This window comes from Mus pahari, chromosome 17 (genome assembly GCF_900095145.1).
Source record: "Mus pahari chromosome 17, PAHARI_EIJ_v1.1, whole genome shotgun sequence".
Lineage (NCBI taxonomy): Eukaryota > Metazoa > Chordata > Mammalia > Rodentia > Muridae > Mus > Mus pahari.
In genome coordinates, this window is record NC_034606.1 from 49700484 (window position 1) to 49722492 (window position 22009).

Here is a 22009-nt window from a genome sequence, read left to right on the forward strand (position 1 = left end):
AAAGGGTGTGTATGTGAGAGTGCATATAGATTGGCACTATTGCACTCTAGAACTTTCCAACCATCTCTATACACACACATACACATACACATATACAATAACCAGCAACCATCTACACTGAGTCTTATGCAAGGAAGCCTGGACCCTGGATAGGTTTCCTGCCTGGGAAGTCCTGGTCCTGGAGTGACCTCTTCATCTCTTACCACCTCATCAGAAAAGGAGAGTGGGGGGGTCAGGTAAATTTGGGTGTTGGACATGTGTTGGTGTAGAGCATTGGGTATTCCCACAAGAACAATTCTTCAGCTGCAAAATGGAAATGGCACAGAGCTGTGACCCACCAGGAACTGAGCTGGGCCCTGTGGGGGAGGGAGACAGGATAGCGTTTCTCTTCTAATCAAGGGAATGCTGACGTGTCCCAGGTAGCTACAAGCTTTAAGAATCTTAGCCGGGATATTTGCAAATGTTCTCTGAGACTCAGGACAAGGACTGAGTCTGTCAGATTTTTTTTCTCACACCTGGAAGCTTTCGGTGGGCATTTAAGGACCACCAAGAGATATGTTCTGGGGGTTCTGCCCCAAGGGTGACTCCAGGAGCCTCCTACAGGGAGGATGGGATATATAGCTTGCGCAATGCACACAGTAGTATACAAGGAGGAGCCGCCCTGCTGAGATGATGGGCGTGTCCGCAGCCCCTTGAGCGTCCCAATTCCGTTAGCTAAAGACAGAGCCTCTACGGACTGGGCGGGGTCTCGCAGGGGCGCGGGCTCCGCGGGCGTGGTCTCTTGTGGGCGTGGCCTCCGCAGTCCCTCCCCCAGGCTGTCCGGACTCTGCGCGGTGGAGGCGGCTGCGGCGGCTGCACGGGGACCGAGGTGAGCCGCGGTCGGTTCTCGAGGCGAGGCGGGGCGGTAGGGAGGGTCCCGGGCTCGGGAGAGGGAGCTTCACACGCTTTCGCAGGAGGCGAGACCCGGGCGGCGCCGCGAGTGCTTGTGAGCGTGTGCGCGTGAGTGCAGCCGAGCGTCCGGAGGTAGGGTAGGGGTGGGGGCGGCCGGGGGTGGGGTGGGCTGGAGGAGTACAGCATCTCGGTCAGCCTTTCGGGATATTCCCGGTTCGTCCCTCAGAGGCCCCTGCCCCGCCCCCTTCTCTTGGTGTCTGAGTTTCTCTCCATCTCTGTGGGTGGGTCCCGCTGGGGTCCGTCCAGCCCTCTGTCCAGTCGCCTGGCCGTCCTATCACCCTCCCTCCATCATGATCCTCCTCAATGCCTCCTCAGTATCGAAGTCTGCCCCTCCCTCTCTATCATCCCCCTTAATAGAGCAAACAAAGATGGTCGAGGGAGGGGGACCCTTGTTTCCAAGCCGTTCCTGGCTCAGGCTATGCCCCCACACCCTCTGGCCTCTTGCCTCTGCCCTGACCCTCCAGCCACCTCGAGCTGAATGAGAGCAGCAGGCTGATCCCACACAGTCAGAGGCCCGGGGGGTGGGGGGGGGGAGGAGCACTTAGGTATCTGTCACTCTCCCTGGCCACTGACAGGTAGGGCAGGACACCTGGCAGATTAGCCCGGCCAGGGTCTGAGCCCGTGACCAAATCACATGATTCCTACACGCCTTCCCATATGAGCAGTAGAGTATAATGCTTTCCAAGATTTCCCTTGCCGAGCCAGGGTGAGAAGAAAGCATGGAGCTTCGGGAGGGTCCCTGGCCTTGCAGGCCCCAGAAGGCCAACTCCATCCTGTCCCCTGAGCCTCCATATCCCTGTCAGGCATGGGTGGGAGTGACGCTGTGAGGGGCTGTGGAGACTGTGACTTGACAAGGAAGTAGAGGGACTGGGGATATGCTTGGCTGAGAGAGTGGCTGCACCTGCTTGTGTCCAGGTTCCCAAAGGCCTTGGGCCTATTCCCTGGTCTGCATTCAGAGAGGCCCCATCTCCCTGTGGCTTCTGCCAGGGTTCACCCTGGAGAATCTCTCCTTGGAGAGGCTAGGGGCTCTCCTCATCAGATCTCTGGGCATCCTCAGTCCTCTTTGAGGATGTTTGAGTCATAGGATGCAGGCCCCTGGGTTGTCTTGGGATGCTTCTGGGGCCCCGGGAATCTGCATCTGTCCCTCAGTCCCTAGCCCTGGGCTGGCACATGTTCAGGTGTGAGCCTCATGGAGAGGAGGCTGGCTGACAATGGGTTCACCCTCAAGAAGGGTCCCAAGGCTCAGCTGTGTCCCTGAGCCAGCCATTGCTCTCTGTGAACCTGGGTCCCCTTGCCAGAGGTTACGACCTCCTGAGTGGTCCTCCGGCCGAGTCTAGTATCCAAGGCTCTTTGTTGAACGGTAGGTCACAGGTTGCTATGAAACCAAGTCAGCCTGAGCCAACTCCAAGGCCCACTGCTGAGTGAGTGTGTAGCTCTGGGGGAATCACTGTTTCTCTGATTCTTGGTGTCTCCTCTGAAAACTAGGACTTGGTATTTCTACCCACACTGGGTACCCCAGGAGGATCCACTGATGTGCACAGAAGTGTGTGTGTGTGGGGGGGGAATAGCAGCCCCAGGGTGGGTAGCATTTATTTTCAGGATAACTGTGTTAATGGAGGGTGATGGTCACAGTTGTATTTCCTCACCAGCAGGGAAAGTATTTGTGCAGCGGCTGCTTGGCAAATGGCTTTTGTTTCTAATGGATGGCTTGAAAGGCCTGGGCTGGCTGGGCGGAAATGCCTGGGGAGGAAGAGCGGGCACTCCGTGTGATGCCAGCTTCTATGAGCAAGAAGGGGCCTGCAGGGGTGGTGGGAGAGCCGCCTAGAGAACTCCCCACCCAGTCAGGGATTCAGACCCAGGAACGAAGCCCTCAGGTGGCTGGAGGGACTGGAGGTGGGACTGAGACCTCACAGAGAGAGCCAGGCACTCGTGACAAATGGATGGAGAGCTGGAGATCCAGATGAGGGTAACAGATGTCCCCTGCATTACACAGCAGGACCAGGGGATCCTGCCCTGAAGCCCAGGAGGCCACAGGGACCAGTCACTCCCCATTCAGAGGCAGGAGGTGGGAAGCAGAGGTCTGCTAAGAATGACGCCTTAAATACAATGTAACAATGTTCTTCTCTTTTAATCCCGTTCATCTTCATGTCTCAAAACTGAATCTGGATACAAGACTTTTCTTTCTCTGGATGCCGGACAGTATCTCAGCTGGCATCATAGCTCAGTTAATGGAATGCTTGTCTGGCATTTGCAAGGTCCTGGGTTCGATCCTCAGCACCACATAAATTAGGCATGATCCCAGCACTGGGGATGGGGAAGCAGAATGATCAGAACTCCAAGGTCATCTTCAGCTCCACAGTGAGTTTCAGACCAGCCTGAACAAGAGACTCTGACCTTGTCTCAAGAAGGGGGGGAAGGGAGGTTGGGAAGACATTTCATTGTTATCCAGGCTGGCCTTGAACTCCAGGGCTCAGCCTTGGAGTGAGTGCTAGGCTGCCAGTGCACACCACCACAGCCAGCACAGATAGGGGCTTGAGGGTTTGGAGTCATGTTTTCACGGAACCTTGGGAGCTCTAAACTCGAGAGCTTTGTAGTCAGTGCTGTTCTCGGCTTTCAAACCCTCAGGCCCAGGAAGAGAAGCCTAGGAGATGAGGGCATGAGGGGAAACCCAGAGCCACCTGCTCCAGGAAGGTACCTGACCCCCTGGGAGCTGTGGTTCCCTCCTCTGAAGCGTGAGAGTGGGAATAGACAGTTTGGGGCTAAGTAGAGGCTCTGGCCCGGCTGCCAGGGTCTAATCTGTGCACCTTTGCCAGCCCAGCAGTCTTGGCAAATTTCCCAGCCTCTAGCTGCTGCCTGCTTTGTCTATCAGATGATGAAAATGGCCACCACATGCCTCATGTGTCACAGTGAGAATTAGAGGGTTGCCCCAGCCAGGAGGGTTCTCTGCTGGTGAGGTAGGAAGAGGGCTCTGGCGATGGGACTGGGGTGACCCTATTGTAGTGACACCATCTTATAAGTACTGTTGGACTCTTGCGGCACTGCAGACTCCAGGGAAGCCGTCCAGGCCCAAGCTGTAGTGCCACTGTGGGCCTTGACATCAGGCCCACAGTGATCACCTGGAAGGGATCCAGGTGAGGTAGGGACAGGTGCCCACATCACAGAGTACAAGAAACCTTTAGCGGTCCTGTGCCACCTGTAACCACCCCAGAGGAGGGGAACCTTACTGCCTTGAGTCTACTGACCTCTCTGTATTGGCACATGTGGGGAGGGGACAGGGCAAGGCCCCTTATTAGAAGATGGTCCGGCAGGCGTGCAGAGGCCCTGTTCCACTTGGTCCTGCTGCAAAGCTTGGCTCACCCTAACGGAACAGGTACCCCTGTGTCCTGATCATCTGCTCGATGCTGGGCCCTTTGGGAGCTTCTCTGGCCTCTGTCTACTCTTGCAGAAGCCCAGGAGGTTGTTGTGTTTCTGCCCAGTTAGCAGATGGGTAGACTGAGGCCCAGGACCAGCAAGGAAAAGGGCCAGGGCTCAGACCTGGGTCTCTGTAGCCAGCCACTTGACACTTGCCATGTTGGTTTGCTTGTAGATAAGGAGAAGATACCTTATCATCAGGGGCTACCATGTGGGCTCCCTGGATCCCAGCATCAGTTGCATGCATTTGTGTGTGTGTGTGTGTGTGTGTGTGTGTGTGTGTGTGTGTGTTTTCTAGAAGGTTCTCAAAGTTTGCTTGCTAGACAGGTTGAAGGCTGTCGTTAAATTTTAAAATCATTTTGTCCAGCAGGACCTTGCACCCAAAGGTCAGTCCAGGAGAACACCCAGCCTGGAAGACAGCCCCCTTAGCTCTAGACCCAAGTTCTAGACCTGGCTCCACCCTCAACACCCTCTTTGAGTTTGAGGAGTTCTTACTGTCCGTGCCTCAATTTTCTCCGTGTAAAACAAGCTTTCTACCCTGTGTGGCTGCAGAGTGTGACAGGAGCAGCCTGCAGTACTGTGAGCCAGTGTAACCCATCTTGGCCTTAGGAACATTCTAGAAAGACAAATCACAGGTACATAGACCTGCTTCCATGTTGCCCTCTGCAGATCCTGCAAGGTTGCACTATGGTGACACCATTGTACAGGTGAACATGGGGCAGTGAGGTCAGTAGCTACATCCAAGGTCATGCTGCCGGTTATCCCAGTTGGGAGGGAGCTGACTCCCCTAGGACTGCCAGTCTAGGACATGGGTGGTCACAGCCCTCATTTAGATTTGTAGCCTTAACTGTACCAGGAGAAGATAGAGCATGGCTCTGGTCCGGCTGCATGGGCGGGGCTGGGAGGCTCCTCCCACTTACATCATTCACAGCTGTATCCATCCTACCTCTCTTCAGCCAGGCCTGAGACCGAGGGAGATGCCAACAAGGAGAGTAAATAGGATGTGCCCAAAGACCCTCTGGTGGGCCGGTTCCTTGTCACCCGTGACACCGGCCTATTCGTGCCACACAAGGCCTGGAAGGAGACTCCAGCCTCACTTTGCCCACACCCTCAGACCAATGCCATTATTTCCAGAGTTTGAGTTTTGTTTTCAGAACCATGTCTTACCCTGTAACCCAGGCTGACCTGGAACTCACTATATAACCCAAGCTAACCTCCTATGTCTCAGACTCTCAGGTACTGGAATTATGGGTGAGCACCACTGTGCCCAGCTTCTGGTTCCTTTCTTCCTTCCTTCCTTCCTTTCTTTTTTCTTTGTCTGTCTGTCTGTCTGTCCAGATAAGTTTTCTCTGTGCAGCCCTGGCTGTCTTGGAACTTTCTTTCTGTAGACCAGGCTGTCTTTGAACTCAGAGATCCACTTGCCTCTGCTTCCTGAGTGCTGGGACTAAAAGCATGTGCCACCACTGCCTGGCATGGGCTTTTTTTCTTTCCCAATAGATCCTGGAGAAGGGTGGTGTCTATGATGCCCAGCCCACGTGTGTCAGGCGCCATCTGAGTGTGTGTCCAGCTTTTCATATGGTGTCACCCCAGCCTCCTCCCTGTCTTTAGACAATGCCCAGCTCCCAGCTCCTGCCATGCCTGAGTTCTTAGCCAGGCAACACCCTGCATCCAGCACATTCTGTATGTCACACACCCCTTTGTGGGGTCCCCATGTCACAGAGATGTGACAGTCCTCTGCATCTCAGGCTCTGCCAAATGAAACCCAGATCACTGTATCTCAGAGACCTCAGAAGGAGTGAGCCTTAGATGGGACATCATGGAAGGTGCCTAGCAAGCTGGAAAGGCCTTGATGGTGGCTGCTGTCATCCTGAGCTATATTGGCGGTAGCCTTTCTACCGTGCTTGTCCCCAAAAGAAGGGGCTGGGTCTTACATTCCGTGCCCACCTGACTCAATGCAGTTTCCCCGGCTAGAGTGAGCCTTCGTATGTACAAGGCCACACTGCTTTCAAACAACCTCATCTTGTTCCCATCACTGGGGCACCTTGTCGAGCTGGGCTCCAAAATAGGCTTTCCCGGGATTACATGACAGGAAGGGACATCCAGGAGGGCTTCCTGGGGGAGGTGGCTGGCACTGAACCAGCAGGATAGCAGGGCTGAGTCTGGCTGGCATTCTAGGTAGAGTGAAGAAGGGAGCTTCGTGTGAAGGGCATGGCCAAACCTAACCTCAGCAGGGTTGTGTGCTGAGCTGCGCCAAGATACCCTGAAGTCATCTTGGGTCAGAAGTGAAAGGAGATGTCTGGTTATACCTCCTGACACCAGCTATTCTCACCACTTCAAGCCTGGACAGGAAGGGGTGTGCTTTAGGCTTCAGGGCTACGGGCAACCGCCTGGGACCTGCTCCGTAAGCATGATAAAATATTTATCGGAAGCCAGGCAGCTGGGCTTCCCTGCGTAGGCTGCCATGGGCAGCTCCCACCGAAGCTGGCTGCAGCCTCCCCCAGGTTCCGCTGAGTCACAGCCCGTGAGCCCTCTGCCCAGCCCTCCTGCATGCTGTCCCGTGGCCACGTGGATTCCCCGTAATATGTAAACCATTGGGTAGCCCCAAGACCAGGGCACCCAGAGCAGTGAATGCTGAGCCGACATCAGACTGCTCTGGGCTGTGCGGGCCTCCGCCAAGGTCACAGGCAGACAGGCCACGGGTACTCCTTCCCTCGCCCACCCTGCGGCCTCTGGCTCCTGAGCAAGGTAGGTTTTCTGCCTCTTTAGCACGGGGACGCTGAGTCTGTGTGGAGGTGGCATGGATCAGGTCTCTCCGGAGCTGGTGGTCAGAGGAGATTTGCCATTTGTCTGATCTCGAGTCTGTCTCTGAGAAGTGTCTGACTCGGGATAAAGACCATTTCCTAGGTCCAGCCTCGTGTGGCAGTATGGGACTTTACGTTTGAATCGGCAACAACAAAAACAGCGGCAGATGGTCCCTTCCTTCTGCTGCGCGGGGTGCGAGAGCGCCCAGGCTGCCGAGTCGTTTTTTTGCTCATCCATTCATAAAACAGCCGGCAGTCTAGCTTCTGTCATATGTGTGCTCTGTGCTGTGTGACCTTGGGTAGGTTGCTCCACCTCTCTGATGCTCATAATTCCTTCGTGTCCTTCATGTCCTCACATCCCAGAGGCTGGGATGGGCCTCAGTGGGCATTTGGAAAGGCTCCATTTTCCAGAAAGGCCCTGGCACAGCCTGAAGGAGGCTTGCCTGGCGGTAGACCAGAAGCTTGAGGAGAGAACTCGCTGGGCAGGATGGAAGTGTCTCTGAGGTTGTCAGGTTCCCTGGGGAAAATCTGTGGTCCCTGGAGCTGCCGCCACAACATCTGAGGATGAGACAGGGAACTGGCCACACCAGTCACTAGTGGGGACCCTGTGGGCTGCCAAACCAGGGCCACAATTCCAGTTCTGGCCAGGCCACCATGCCTCTGGCTGCCTTTGGTGTCTGCCCCTCCTTCCTGCCTGCTCAGCTGCCCCTCGTAGGCCTCCCTGCTGCCGCCACTTTTTGCTGCTGCTTCTTCTGAAGGGCGCTGTGTCTTCAAGCTCCTGCGGGAAGTTATCCTGCTCTGCAGGGCCTTCCTGTCTGTCTGTCTGTCTGTGCGCACACACACACACACACACACACACACACACATACACGCACACACACACACTCCCAGTCATGTGTCCCAGTGTCTTCCCATGTCAGCCATGGCGTCCTGCTCCTGGCCCTGAAAAGTGCTTGCTACAGCACTTCCGTGTCTTCTCAGGACTCTGTGTGAAAGTTCCTGGGCCTAGAGATGCCCTAGAGTGTCTGTTGGGTGAAGACAGGGAATGCGGGTGGCAGGTGTCCAGTGAAGGCACCGAGGAACAAAATGAACCCTTGTCTGTCTATCTATGCAGAGCTCAGCAAATAGCCTCTGTTTGCCTGGCTTTCAAAGGTGGTGGAAGATGGGCGGTGGGAGGAGAGTAAAGCCATCTGGGCCTGGGAGACAAGTGGGGCCCAGGGCAGGAGACACCTTGTCTCAAGTCCCGGGGGCAGGCCCAGTGTTGTCCACTCTAAGAAGCAGGCAGGGGACAGGAAGACTGGGGCTAATAGCCACTACTAATAGTGGCTGACACATATGCACAGCCGGGCGTGGAAAAGGATGACATGGGAATGCCCTGGTGGGGCTAACGCTTTCTCTAGAGGTTCCTTTCTTTTTTATCTTCTGCTTTTGAAGAGCGTTCTAAGGTTCCTTCAGTGACTTTGTATATATCGGAAGTCCCGTGACAAAAACCTCGAATTCAGTGGCCACAAGGTCGTTCAGGGACACAGCCTGATGAGACAATGGCTGACCACAGTCTGATGGCAGAGGCCGGCAAGCCAGTCTGTTAGGTTAGGTTCGCCAGACACAGTCTGACGGGAGAAGCTGGGCAGACAGTCTGAAGGAGGAAGCTAACCACCAGGCAATCTGATAAGGGAGGTTTGTTGATAGTCTGACAGAGCCTCATGGCTTGCCAAGGTGTCCCTGCTGGTGAATTCCTAGAGCAACATCCGCAGAACTGGGCACTCCTCCCAGCATTCACATAAGGGACTTGTGCCTGTCACTTCTGAGTGTCTAGTATTTGAGAGTTGCACAGCTGAGAGCCAGCTCCCCTCCAGTCAGGCTCCCGGGAGTCCTGTGCTTTGCAGAACACACACGCAGCAGGTATGGGATGTTCTAGCAGTCTTTGCCGCTCGGGGGTGGTAGGGCCTGATTTAGCTAGCCTGCTTCAGCCATAGAGCCTATGGAGCTTACTCTAGGAACACGGGGGCCGCTTGGGAGATCACTGAGCTGTGCGGTCAAGTGTAATGACTACAGCAGGCGGTTGGCCAGAAGGTGGCAGCCTCGTGCAAGGTGTGTACACCGCCTGCCCTGCCCCACCCCCTCCCCAGACACAAGCACTTAGACTCTGATAAAGTGGGTCAGGGCAGAGAGATTTTGAGGCAACAAGATGGAGACCACCTCGCTGCGGCTACTGAGCAGCCCCATCTGGTGCTTTTCTTCACTTGGCAACTCTGGGCCTAGGAATTAGCCAGCCTTGCCCTTTGGAGGGCCAGCATGTGCAGAATGGGAGACCCACTGAATGCCACTGCCTGTAGAACCTACCTTCTAAGCTGGGAGCCTGGTTCTTCTCGTGGGGGAGTGGCACTTCTGGTGGCAGGTATATACCCCAGTGAGTATGCTTCATGGAGATGTACACCAAGTGGGGAAAATAAGGACTGCGTGGCACTGAGCACCCTGGGGCACCAACCTCAGGGTGAGCACCCTGGAGACACCACCCCGAGAGTGAGTTCCGTGGGACTTTACCCTCGGAGTGAACTCTATAGTTCTCCACTGTCAGAGTGAACACCATGTGGGCTCCACCCTCTGAGTGAGCACCATGGGAGCCTCACCCTCAGAGGGAGCACCGTGGGAGCTCCACCCTCAGAGGGGAACCCTGTAGGGCTGAGCATAGAAGCATATCCTGAAATACTTTCTCAGAAGAGCAGGAAAGGTGGTGCTGGCCAAGATGTCTGGGGACAAAGAGCAATGCACAGCCCGTGGAGGGGAAGGCAGAGGAGGGGAGAGAAGGCCATGGGACCCGTGACCAAGAGGACAAAAAAGAGTCATGTGACAGTGGAGACCAGTGGAGAAGGGGCTTGGTGTGAGGTAGCCCTGCCCTACAGGGAGCAGAGTGGACCCTGGCCATTTATAACCCACCTCAGCACCCAGGAGCCCCAGCCCCAGGGCAGCCAGCCCAAGATCCCAACCAAGCCAAGGGGGAGGAGGAATGCAGAGGGAAGAATTAGGTCAAGGAGTCAGAGGGCTTCTGCCAGGAGGGAGCCTGACATTCGGGCAAGCTGGAGCCAGAGGTGACCGAGGTAGGCAGGGTGGCTGCAACGACGGTGTCAAAAGCAGATTGCAATGCATTCCTGTGTGGTTCTCAGTGCCCCATTCCATAAACAGTAAAGGAGTAGGGCCAAGAAAGAGATTCTGTGAGTAAAGGTGGTGGCCTGGGTTTGATTCCTGGAACCCACTTGGTAGAAAGAGAAAATGGACTCTCATAAGCTGGCCTCTCACTTCTACGTGTGTGTCAAGGCACATGAGTGTATACACACCCACACCCACACACACACTAAGTAAATCAAGGTAATAAAAATGTTTAAGTTAGGAAGTGCTATGATGAGCTAAGGACAAGGCTCACCCACATTGACCCCAGGCTGGGTCCTTTTCTCCTCGGAATCCCAGGACTCTCCAGGGAGGCCTAGCTGGTCTGGGGAGAAGGGAAAGCCTGGTCTGGATGAGAGTAGAAGGATCTGGAAAAAGACCCTCAGCTCAGCTTTCCCATACTGGGAGTGAAACCACAGGGTTAGAAATGCCAGGCCTTGTGGCCCACCTGATACCACTTGAGGCAGGAGAAGCACTAAGTTTGAAGTCTCCTAGCCACAGCTACATAGTGAGTTCCAGTCTAGCCTGAGCTACACTGTGAGACCATGTTTCCTTTTTAAAAGATTTATCTTACTTTTATTCATGTGCAAGAGCATGTGTTTGGAGGAGCTCACAGAGGCCGAAAGAAGGGTTACATCCCCTAGAGTTACAGGCAGTTGTGCGTCACACCCCCTCCAATCCAACCCACCCCCGCCAAGTGGGTGCTGGGGACTGAACTACCTTCTAAAAGAGCATTAAGAGCTTAACTACTGAGCCACCCATCTCTAGCTCCCCTGCAAAACAATGTAAGCACATACCTAATTAAGCAGTCCTGGTGAAGGTGTAGCCTGGGTGACCCCCATCTAGGTTCTGTTTGGCAAGGTGGTCCCAAGTTATTCCTGCTATGTGAGGACTGATCTGATTCCTGTAAGACACTCCTGGTCCAGCATGTAGCCTGGCCACCCTAGAAGAGGCCCTCCTTGTAGGGGGGCAGGGTGTCCTGTCCCTTGAATCTCTGCAGTTCGCCATTGCTCGGGAGTGTGTCTGTCCCTTGTCATAAAGATTTTTGTCTCTCAGTGTTGTTTGGCATCCCAGGTGGCTGCAGGTTTGGGACAGTGACTGGAGACCTTTGGGGCCTTTCAGGGTCGGGAACAGGACATTGTAAAAGTTGGCTCCATCTGCCTCAGTTGTTCTTTGTGCCTTTAGCCTTGAAGCAAGATGCTGGGCGGGGGTGGGGGGAGGACAGGTAAAGCTTTCAGACAGACAACCCTTGGGTGACTGACGGGTCTACCCACAGAAGTAAGCAAGTGACCTGCAGTGAAAGAGGCAGGCAGATGGATCGAGGCACGCTGTGCTTCCAGTCTGCCTTTAATGGCCTGGTTGGACCAGAGAGAGCCTGCACGGCGGCAGCGCGCTTTTCATCAAAAGTTAGCTTTCAGGAGCCGATTGCAAGGACATGTCCCTGACACTAATGGCTATGTTCAGAACCAAACCAAAACCAAAACATAACCATCCATCGAGAGGTGGAGCCAAAGAGAGATCACCAGGCCGTACCTTGACCAGGACCGCTTAATTATGCATGTGTGATTAAGTTGTTTTGCAGGGCAGAGCCTGGAAAAATGCTAGGTGGGAAGCAGGCGGGATTCTGAGGTCCCAGAAGGATGGAGAACAGGACCTGGAGGGCTCGAAGGAGGGAGCAGGAATAGGGGCTGGACCCCGCCTGCCTGGGGTCCTGAGTGCCAGGCTTTGGAATTTGGAGTTTTCTCAGAAAGCACAGATCTGAGGATTAGGTAGGCAGGGCAGGGACCCATTTAGAGGGGACCAGGGATCAAAGCCAGTGGCAGGGAGCAGTTGAGCCCACAGATGCTGCTGTTCCCTATAAAAGCTCTGGGGGGCAGTAGAGAGCCAGGATCCCTAGAGGCCTACCCACAATGCCCAGGCAACAGTGGTAGGCCCAGCTGTCCTCGACTGGGTTCCAGTCTTGCTGCCTGATATCAGAGAAGCTGGAGGCTGAATAGGCAACAGGAACTCCAGAGTCAGTCCTGGCCCTGCCTCTCACCAGCCGGTGACCCTGTTGTGACCTCAAGATTTGGAACCTCAGCTGGGCCTCAGTGGCCTGGGCTGGGTTTAGCAGGTACCTGATACACATTGCTGCTTTTCCTGATCTTGGTCCCTAGGTCCACTGGGAATGTCACCATCCAGGGAGTCTCTCCTTAATGGAGATTTTGAAGGAGCTGAGTTTTGACTGCTGCAGTTTGTCCCCGCCCCTCTCCACCATGTGACCTGACCCTTCTCCCAGCTCAGGGATCAGAAAAATTTTCCTCAGATAGTTTCTTGGGTGTAGAAGTCCAGTCTTGCTACCTGATATTAGGAAAGATTGGGGGAACAACCCCCTCGATAGTTAGCACCCTCCTCCGAGAGGCCCTGGCTGGCTCTTTGGGCCTCAACCAGGAAGTAAGGGACACAGGCCAAGGGTTGGTTCTCTCTGTTCCTATCGCCCACGTTGGATCTGGGTCCCTGACAGCGAACAGTTCTTCCTACCTGGCAGGCAGGGCTAGGTGCAAGGTTCAGACAACAGAAGAATAAATGAACTCTCTCCACTCAGCTCTCCTACCACGCCTCTGTGTACTCTGTCTGGGCTCCTCTCGGGTTGCACCCGCAGGAGCTGATTCCTACGTCATTCACTCTTTCCAAGAATGCTTCTAAGGAAGAAAGCTACTGACAAGGAGGTGCTGCGAGGAGACTACAGAGCAGGAAGGCAAACTGGCAACCTGCAGGTCACTGCTGCTGCTGGTGGGTGGGCCTTCACCCGCAGAGTGGGGGAGCAAGCGCCATAGGCATCCACGTGAAACAGGAGCTGAGGTCACGGTGCCTTTGACAGGGCTGGGTCTCCTAAAAGGGAATCAAAGTACCAACTCTGCCACCCCAAGATTCAGCTCCAAAGGGAACCTCACTGTTCCCAGGCACTGAGTGAGAGATCAGCACCAGGGTTCTAAAACTCCTCCCCAAAGAACTTTTGGAAACTGATGTACCAAGACTTTCACAGATGGGAAACTTTTGGAGGGAGAGAGAGTCTCTTGGGATCACATGGATGAGGTGAGGGTGTTGGAGACAAGGGATCTCTGCTGGTCAGAATCCCACAGCGGCCAGAAGCATTGGAGGGGAGGAGGGGAGGAGTGTTTAACAGGGGGACCAGGAATAGCCAGGTGGGGTGTCCTGTGTCAGGAAGATCTGAGGGAAGGTGGCATGAAGTAAGAAGGCAGATGGCATAGTGTGTTGCTTCTCACACTGATGGACTCCTGTCCTGCCCTGAATGCCGATTGGTCAGCTGGCTTTGCTGTGCAGGGAGAAGAGCCCTCCAAGGTCTTAGCCTCATCTTGCCCTATGGTGACAGGCTCACCTGGCTTCTGCAGCCCACCTTCAGGGTCCCTCCCACTGTCCTCTATAACAGGAGCAGTTACCAAGCTCCTGGTGTGACCCCATGACCTGGTGATTCTCCTGTTCCACCCTCCTCTGCACACCAAGGATGAGGCACAGCCCGGGGGCACAGGCCAGAGAGACAGAGCAGGCACATGCCTTCTCTGCCCGTGGTCCTTTCCTGGGTATCTGGGACCACAGTATCTGGTAACTGTACCACAGGCTGCTAGAGACATCATGCCAGTCAGCTTTGGGGAACTGCTGGACCTTGCCAACAGGGAGCAAAACGACCCCTTCTGGGGTGGATGACCCTTAGAAGGAGAGCCTAGGGAGGAGGGTGCATTGTGGGTGGCAGGTGACAGTGACTAAGTTGGAGCTGCTTCTCTCCTGCTCACCAGGCCAGGCTGCAGCTTCAGCCCTGCCACTTACACACCCTGACTCCGTGCATGTGCCCCAGCCTCCCTGAACCCCCGTTTCTCTGTTGTGACATGAGACCCCCATCACCTCCAGGGAGCACCGCAGCCTTGGGAGCACCAGAGCCTTGGGAGCACCAGACGAGGCAGTCTGTTTAAGCCCTGCCTCTCTTGTCCTTTCCATCCCAGGCAAGGATCCTTTCTTCAGTTGACTCCTTCAAAGAAGTTCTCTGTCCTCTTTGATTGACATGGGAAAAGAGAGGGTGAAACCACATTGTGATCTTGTCCTAGACTAAAAAATCAAAGGTCCGGGGTTGAGAGTCCTGTGCCCTGAAAATGAACCACCTGGGCCCAGCCCCTCAGTACTTCCATACCCCATGACTCAGGACTGTGGGGAGTGTGGTCCCTCGCAAAGGGCTTCAGCTTCTATCTTTATTGACCCTCGAGTTCTGAGAGGCTGCCCATTTTCCAGATGTGTTCACTGAGTCCCTTAAAGGTTGGGTCAAGCAAGGCCAGATGAACCTCCATCCTAGCTGCTCACTTAGGGCTCACTCTGAGAAGGATGGCCTTTGAGTCTCCCTCGGTGGCCAGTATCCTGTCTTAAGTTCCTGTTTCTAGCTGGCCAGGTGGAGGTGGGATGAAACCTGGGTCCTGTGAAAGGAGACTGTGGTTCTGAGGTAGGGACACTGGCAGCTTGAGGGGTTCGTGAATGAATCCACTTCTCTCCCTTGTCCTTAATCAATAATCTTAGGCACAGGCAATTCTCTTCAAGGCCACTCCTAAAACAACTGTTGAATCCTGGATCCAGGCACCAAGGCCAAACGTCCCCATCAGTACCCGGAGGACCCAGAGAGGCATGTAAGGTCCCTGTACCTGCTTACAGAGGTCATAACTGTACCAAGAGCTGTCTAGGAATTCTGCCAAATTCGGCTGTTGTATTCTGGTTTGTTGGGATTTTCTGACACTTCAGGCCACAGGAACACTTTTATAGGAGTTAGTCTTGCCCCCGCCCAACTCCTTCGCTGTCTTTTTTGGAGGAGCCTGGTTTCCTCCCAGACTCTGCTGTGGATTTCTGGGCCCAGGGAGCTCTGCCCTTTGCTTCCTACCGCCAACACTCACACCCAGCAGCACTGAGCTGCCTACCACCAGCCCCAACACCCGGCGGCACAGCACCCCCGCGTCTCCGTCGCACTTCTGCATTGGGCTGTGGGTGTAGCCAGTGTTCGTCTGTGCTGGGGCGGGGACAGCTCGTTTCTTCACTCTCTGGAGATGTTGTCTTTTTTTTTTTTTTTTTTTCTTTTCCTTTCTTTGAGACACTGTCTCCTCAGAGTCTATAATTCGCTACAGGGCCCAGGCTGGCTGCAAACTCAAGGCAGTCCTCCTGTCTCAACCCTCCGACAACCAAGATCTCAGGCCAGCACCCCTACACTTGGCACTAGAGATGTCTTTTAAGTCTCACCCATTCTGGATATTGCTTGTCCTGCTTCTCGATCCTTCCCTAGGGGCCCCCTGCAGTTCACTTCTTCCTTCCTCTCCTGCCCACTGTGGTCTCCCCTCACCTCCCAGGCTTCTCCCTCCCTCTGGTTGCTCAGACAGCCTCCCTGTTCCCATCTGGCCACCCCTGCCAGACGGGCAGCCAGGGGTCAGTTCTGCCCCTTGTCCTGCCCAACTGTGCTGGATAAAAGGTCAGGCCTTTCTGAGGGGACCCGGGTTTTGCTGCAGCAACACCCGTGGCAGAGAAATGGCAGCCTCGTGTCTATGCATCTTGGTTTTCACCGATATGACCTAAAACATGAGATAGATATATCTAGCCATTCCTATTGAGTAACTACTGTGTGCCAAGCATAGGGAAGGTAGGTATGAGCAAGTTCCGGCTCCTGGCTCTGATAGACAATTCCAAAAAAAGCCAGACTAAGTCTAAATCAGGGCAAGGGCAATCAGAGAAGGGGGAGATGATCTTCAACTTTGATCTCCACTGAAGGGTGTTCTGGAGAGCAGAGAGGCTCGCAGGGTTTGAAGGCATCGCAAAGATTGGGGGCTTTGGGCTTGCTCTTCAGCACAGTGGGAACTCAGGAGGGCAATGTGTGTTGTGGCCAGCTCTAGCTGTTGTTTGTGAGGGCAACGGGCGACAGTCGGAGAGAGTGGTCAGAAAGGGTCTGTAGTTCAGGCTAGGGTGCTAAGGACCTAGGACGGGGCAGGGTGGGTAGAATCAAGAGGAGGTTCTAGTAAATATATCCGACCTTTTTAATTAAAAATTTTGATTATGTGCATGAGTGTGTGTTATCTGAGTGTGGGTTTGTGTATTTGCATGCAGTGCCCCCAAAAGGCCAGAAGAGGGCGCTGGATTCCCAGAGCTGGAGTTACAGGTAGTTTGTGAACTGCCATATACTAGTGCTGAGAACCAGACTTGTTTCCTCTGTGAGAGCAGTACAGCCTGAGGGTTAGGGTTGTGATTTTACGTTGGCCGGCATTCACACCTATCCTGACTCACATAGAGTTTGTAGACAGAGACTGGACATACATGATACAGGATGTAAAACCCCAGGGCCTGGACTGGGTGTCCTGGAGGAGTAGAGAGGGGCCATGGATGTGTGGCCTTCACTTTCCACCCAGGAAACTGAAGCCTTTGAGAAGTGACTCACCCAAGGCTTACAGCTGCTCCAGGGGTAGAGAGCACCCACCCAGAACTTTCAAGGCTAGTGCTATGGAGCAGTGACAGCCCTCCCCTCCCCTCCCTTCCCCCCCCCCCAGCCATGCTGGCCACCACTGTACACCTATCTGAGTGAGCAGTCTATACACCCCCACCTGAATGCCGCGTCCTCCCAGACCTGGGTTCCTTGGCATGGTTCAGAAAGCTGGTACCTGTCGTTGACACCTCCACCCTTGCTTGGAGACTGGCGAATTCATCTGCTGTTGACCCCCAAATCAGGTCCTCACTGGAGCCATTGACTGAAGGAGGCAGAGGGAGCCCAGTCCTTCCCTGCCCTGGCTACCATTTCACAGGAGGTTGAGTGGCCTTCGGCTCTGTGAGAGTTCTTGCGAACAAGGAGTTGTCTGTTTGATCCCTGCCTCCTAAGACAGGCATGTGGGGGTGTCCAGTACACAGTGGCTGGTTAGGAAATGCTGATGGTGGGAGCTGTTGAACCATGACTCTACTCTCCTGCAAGTCACCTGGGGCTGTGCTTGGAAGTGGCAGGCAAAACGAGTGGGTGTCCCAGGTCTTGCTTGAAGGAGGCTGTGTGTCAGGAGTTGGGGCACTGTGTGTTCCTGAGCCTTGGTTCAGCCTGCCATGTTCTGCCGGCAGAACCCGGGAGAGATTATTTTGCCCTGGGTGCCCCACAACATCCCCAACAGGTAGAATTCATATTTGTCTCAATGCCCCAGGGCTCTCCTGTCCTAGGATCATTTTGCCTTGTGCCTAAGTCACAGGGATTGAGGAGACACTCAGACTTCTACCATACAAGAGGATCTGAGATTCAGGGGGTGTCACTTCCCTCCATTCCTTCAACCCACGTGCAGCAACCCCTCTGGCCAGTCAATCATCCAAGGTACCTGCCTGAGAGGACCTTAGTCTCTGGCCCCTCCCCTGAGAAAAGGCTCTAGGAGAGCCTGGATCACGCTAAAATCAGGTGGGGTGGGGCTGATGGCTGAGGCACCCCGCAGAAAGCTTTGATCCGCAGTGGGCGGAGCCTGTGTCCACGTGAAGGGGTCTGGATGGATCTCTGTGGGCACAGTCTTTCCTCCTGGGATGGGTGACCGGAGAGGGAGTGAGTTCAGGAGACGTTAATGGGAGCCTATGAGTCCCTGTGCATGGTGTGTGTGTGTGTGTGTGTGTGTGTGTGTGTGTGTGTGTGTGACACCACAGTGTTGGTTGGGTGCCGGGTGGACAGTTGGGGTTGAACTGCCCTGTGGCTCCTGTGTGTTGGCTTCCGAAGGGAAGAAGGGAGGTGGCTGAGTGCAAACCCCTTGAGCTGGCCCTTTGGCCGCAGAGGGCTCCAAGACGCCGGACCCGCCCTCCCAACGGGAGACCACGCCCACTCTGGCCCCGCCCAGGCGGGAGGCCCCGCCCCCGGCCTGCTTTTGCGCTCCGAGCGCTCCACGCTGCGCCGCCGCGAGCCATGGTTCACAGGGCCCCGCGCTGGGCGTGCTGCCCCGGGCGGGGGCGCAGGACCGGGGCGGGACCCCACGGGGTCGCCGGGTTTGCTGCTAGCAGCCGACAATCGTCGTAGGGGACGCGGGGCGAGCGTGGGCCGGGGTGAGCATGAGGACTCTCCGCAGGTTGAAGTTCATGAGTTCGCCCAGCCTCAGTGACCTGGGCAAGAGGGAGCCGGGCGCGGCGGGTACGGACGAGCGGGGCACGCAGCAGCGCCGGGCCTGCGCCAACGCCACCTGGAACAGGTAAGGCGCGCAGCCCGGAGCGGCGTGGCCGGAGACCGCACCGCGCCACTTTGCGCGCAGCTCGCCCCGCCGCCGGGCCGCGCGCGGGGAGGGAAGTGAGTGCAACGTGTCGGCGGCTCGAGCCCACGATCGCTCCCCCCCCCCGGGGGTGGGTGGGTTGGCGGCCGGAGAGCAGGAGGCCTCTGAGCCCTCACTTCGCAGGGGCGCACTTGAACCTCGCGGGCCCCCGGCGGGGCGCCGCTGCACTTCCTGTATGCGTGTCGGGCCCTCGGCGCGGGGTGGGCGGTGGCTTTCCCCAAGTTGGACCCCGGGCCTCCCAGCTGTCCGCGGGGGTGCGCCAGCTGCCAGACATTCCTTACCGGACCCTTCCGGAGGCCCATCCAGGACCAGCCGGCCGTGGGAAGCCCCTCCCCCAGCTGTGCTCCTAACCAGTCACAGATAGTTCTTTTAGCCGAGTTCCCCGGTGGGTCTCCTCTTGACTCTTAAGAAAAATAAAAAAAAATATATTTCCATCCAAAGGAAAATACGGATTGAGGGAGGTCTATGGATGCTGGCTCTCCACTCCACCCCTCCACCTGGCAGAGAAATCCTGCCAGGTTCTTCACCCTCTGTGGTCTGCCACTAGGGACACGGCTGTCACTTGGACACACATGTCTTCTGTTCATCTAGTCCAAGAGCAACCTGGGGGCACCCAGCTGCCAGCTGGGACCCTAAATTCCACCCTCCACTAAGCTGCAGCTTGCTTGAGAGCTGAGACTACCTGCCTTAATTTCCCTCTATGCTGGGCCTACACCGGTCTCCTCATTGGGCTGGGAGCAGAACTGTGAGAGAAGGAAGACTCCTTTTGCCCCAGAACTGCTCACCACTCTCTTCGTCCCCTTCCTTGTCTCTGGCCAGGGTTTAGTGGAGCCATGCTGACTTTTGGCTCAGATTTCAACTCCACTCCTCTGCTGTGTGGCCCTAAGCAGTTTGCTTTCCATCTCTGGTCCTCAGTTTCTTTATCAATAATATGGGTGAGTGACTTGTGTTGGATTAAATGGGAAGATGTATAATCAGGCTGTGAGCATGAATTCTGGCACCCAGTAGGTATACCCTGTAACTCAGAACTCAAGTCTAGGAACATTCAGAGAGTAGTGTCTCGGAAGTTACTAGAAGCAATTTTGTGGGGACCCTTTCACCCCATCTGGGAGCCTCTGGCTCAGAGGGCTTTGATGGCTCCACGTGCCACCTGTCATGGCTGTGAGATTTACTCTTTGCCAGAGCGCTGGGAGCGGGGAGGCTTGCTCCCTCTGCCTGGGGAGGCAGGCTCTGGCTGTGTTCTGTGCTCCAATCCTGGGCCAGCCTGTTCAGGGTTCTCACCATCCTAGCCAACAAGAGAGGTTTTATGCCCCCATCCCAGCTGAGGGATTCAGGGTCGCCCAAAACAGCCAGGACCCATACTGTACAGCATTGCGTGGCTTGAGTCCCGATACCGTCCCACATACAGACACACATAAGTGAAGGGACTGGAGATGGTGGCCCAGAGTCGCCTCCTAGCCCCAGCTCCTGCCTCATTTTCTGCTGCCTTTCCAGTGCCTGCAAGGGCTCCAGGACATGAACCCTGAGCAGGGTCAGGACAGCTGTGTCAGCCTCCTGTATTCTGGCTAGCCCTGCAAGCTATGGTCCTCATTCTTCATCTCGAGACCATTGCAGCATTAAAGAGTCTTAGTTCCCAGTCAGATTGGAGGCTTTAGCCTTACACCAGGGACTGTCCAACCCACTGCAGGGACACTGGGTACAACCCTCGAATTCAGTGCCCAGCTATTGCTATGTCCTAAGATAGTCCACACATTCATTCACTCACTCATTCATTCACTAACTCACTCATTCATTCATTCATTCATTCATTTTTTTCATGTTGGCTTGACCAGGCTGAAGTCTTAGTTTAGGAGCGAACAGCCTGCTTAGAGCCAGAGACCCTAGACCAAGTCGGAAAATAAACCAGGGGCTTTGAGGGGGTGGTAATTGCTGATGGCTTAGCTCCTGCTGTCCTCCAGCCTCTCACCCCTAGAGGCTCCAGAAAAACTCCCAGAAGCTAGCCGGTATCCACAATAGACCTAAGGTGCTAGGGGAACTCGTGGGGGAATCCTAGCCCCTAGCCTTCACTCAGCCAGTGCCTTGTCTGTCCCCCAGCAGGTGGGAGCCCTAGGCAGGCAGGAGCAGGGGAAAGTCTACCCCAAAGTGCAGGACCCCTGCAAGGCAAGGTGTGTGCCCCTGCCCTCCTCTTCCTTCTCCTCCTCCTCCTCCCAGTGGGCTATCCTTATCCATGTCCATAAAGTGAATGAGGATGTGAGAGGGAGGGGGTGACCAGGATGTCCCCTGACAGCACTGTCTGGAATCTGAACCAGGCCTTCCAGGGAGCCCAGTGTCCAGGGATGCCGCTGAGTTCCTGTCCCATGTGGGGCACAGGGAAGCAAGCATTGGTGATTAGAGATTTATGCCCGGGGCTGATGGCCCTCACTCAGGTGGGAACAATGAGCAGCAGGGCTCTCGGGAACCTTAGGTGGGGTTTGGCATGTCATGGGAATATTGGGGTTCAGAGAGATGCAGGAGTCACCTACACCCTAAATCCCACCCAGGTCAGAGCCAAAGCTTCCAGGCTAGGACCCTCAGGTTTCCGGTCCTCACTCATCTTGCCTTTGAGCTCTGCCTGAGGGCCCAGGCTGAGACTGGACCCCTCCATCCTCCCTCACTCCAAGTAGCTGACAGGTTTTTTGTTTTGTTTTGGCTTGGCTTGGGTTTGGGTTAGTTTGTTTGCTTGGACTTTGGAAAGCCCACAGAGCTAGGGAGAATCAAAAGGAGCAGGGTCTAACCTGTGTATCCTGAAGAGTGGGGACAGGAGGACTGGTAGGCCAGTGCCTCGTCTCAATTCTGGTCCTGCTGAATAAACGATGTGACCCTTGGCCTTTCTAAGCCTTAGTGTTTTCTTCTGTAATTGGTGTCCCCACCACGTATTGGTGTTTGCAGCACTGAGGAGACCACAGATAGTGGGCGGTGGGTTGGGTGTAGCCCAGGTGTCCTGGGTGCCTGTTCCTGAAAGACCCCCAGGAGGTGGGCACTGTGCCTTCATCCCCTTGGGGTTAGCAGAACAGTGACCCCCAAAGTGTCCCTACCCTTGTTCTCAGCCTGTGGATGCGGGCTTTCATGTGGCTAGGAGACCTTGAAGATGCGGTTATATTACAGTTGTGCTGAGCTGAGGTGACGGTCCAGCCTGCCTAGGTGGCTTCGTGTGGTCACGGAATCTGTGAAGGGTGGGGACAAGCCAGGTGGGGACAAGCCAGAAGGAGCTAGCACCTAGTGTCCTGTCCTGTTCTTAAAGACAAGGAAGGACCTGGAGCCGAGGGACTCAGGTGCTTCCGGAAACTAGGCAAGGTAGCACAGAGCGCCCAGAGCCACCCTAAGAGGCAGCCATGCTGCACTGTGCCTTAGCCCAGT

General features: G+C 55.3%; 1 protein-coding gene across 3 annotated transcripts in view; it reads left to right on the forward strand.

The window, feature by feature from the left end:
* Positions 1–816: 816 nt before the first annotated feature.
* Positions 817–22009, forward strand: part of Prr5 (proline rich 5) — a 39999-nt gene continuing 18806 nt past the window's right edge. The window contains exons 1-2 of one of the 3 annotated variants that reach the window (XM_021216519.2): positions 817–868; positions 18416–18535. In XM_021216519.2, the coding sequence (XP_021072178.1) occupies positions 18426–18535 (110 nt within the window). In that variant the 5' untranslated portion in view covers positions 817–868; positions 18416–18425. Of the gene's footprint in view, positions 869–6983; positions 7108–18219; positions 18536–22009 lie in introns of those variants that run through there. The other 2 variants (XM_029548029.1, XM_021216518.2) reach the window with 2 other exon arrangements.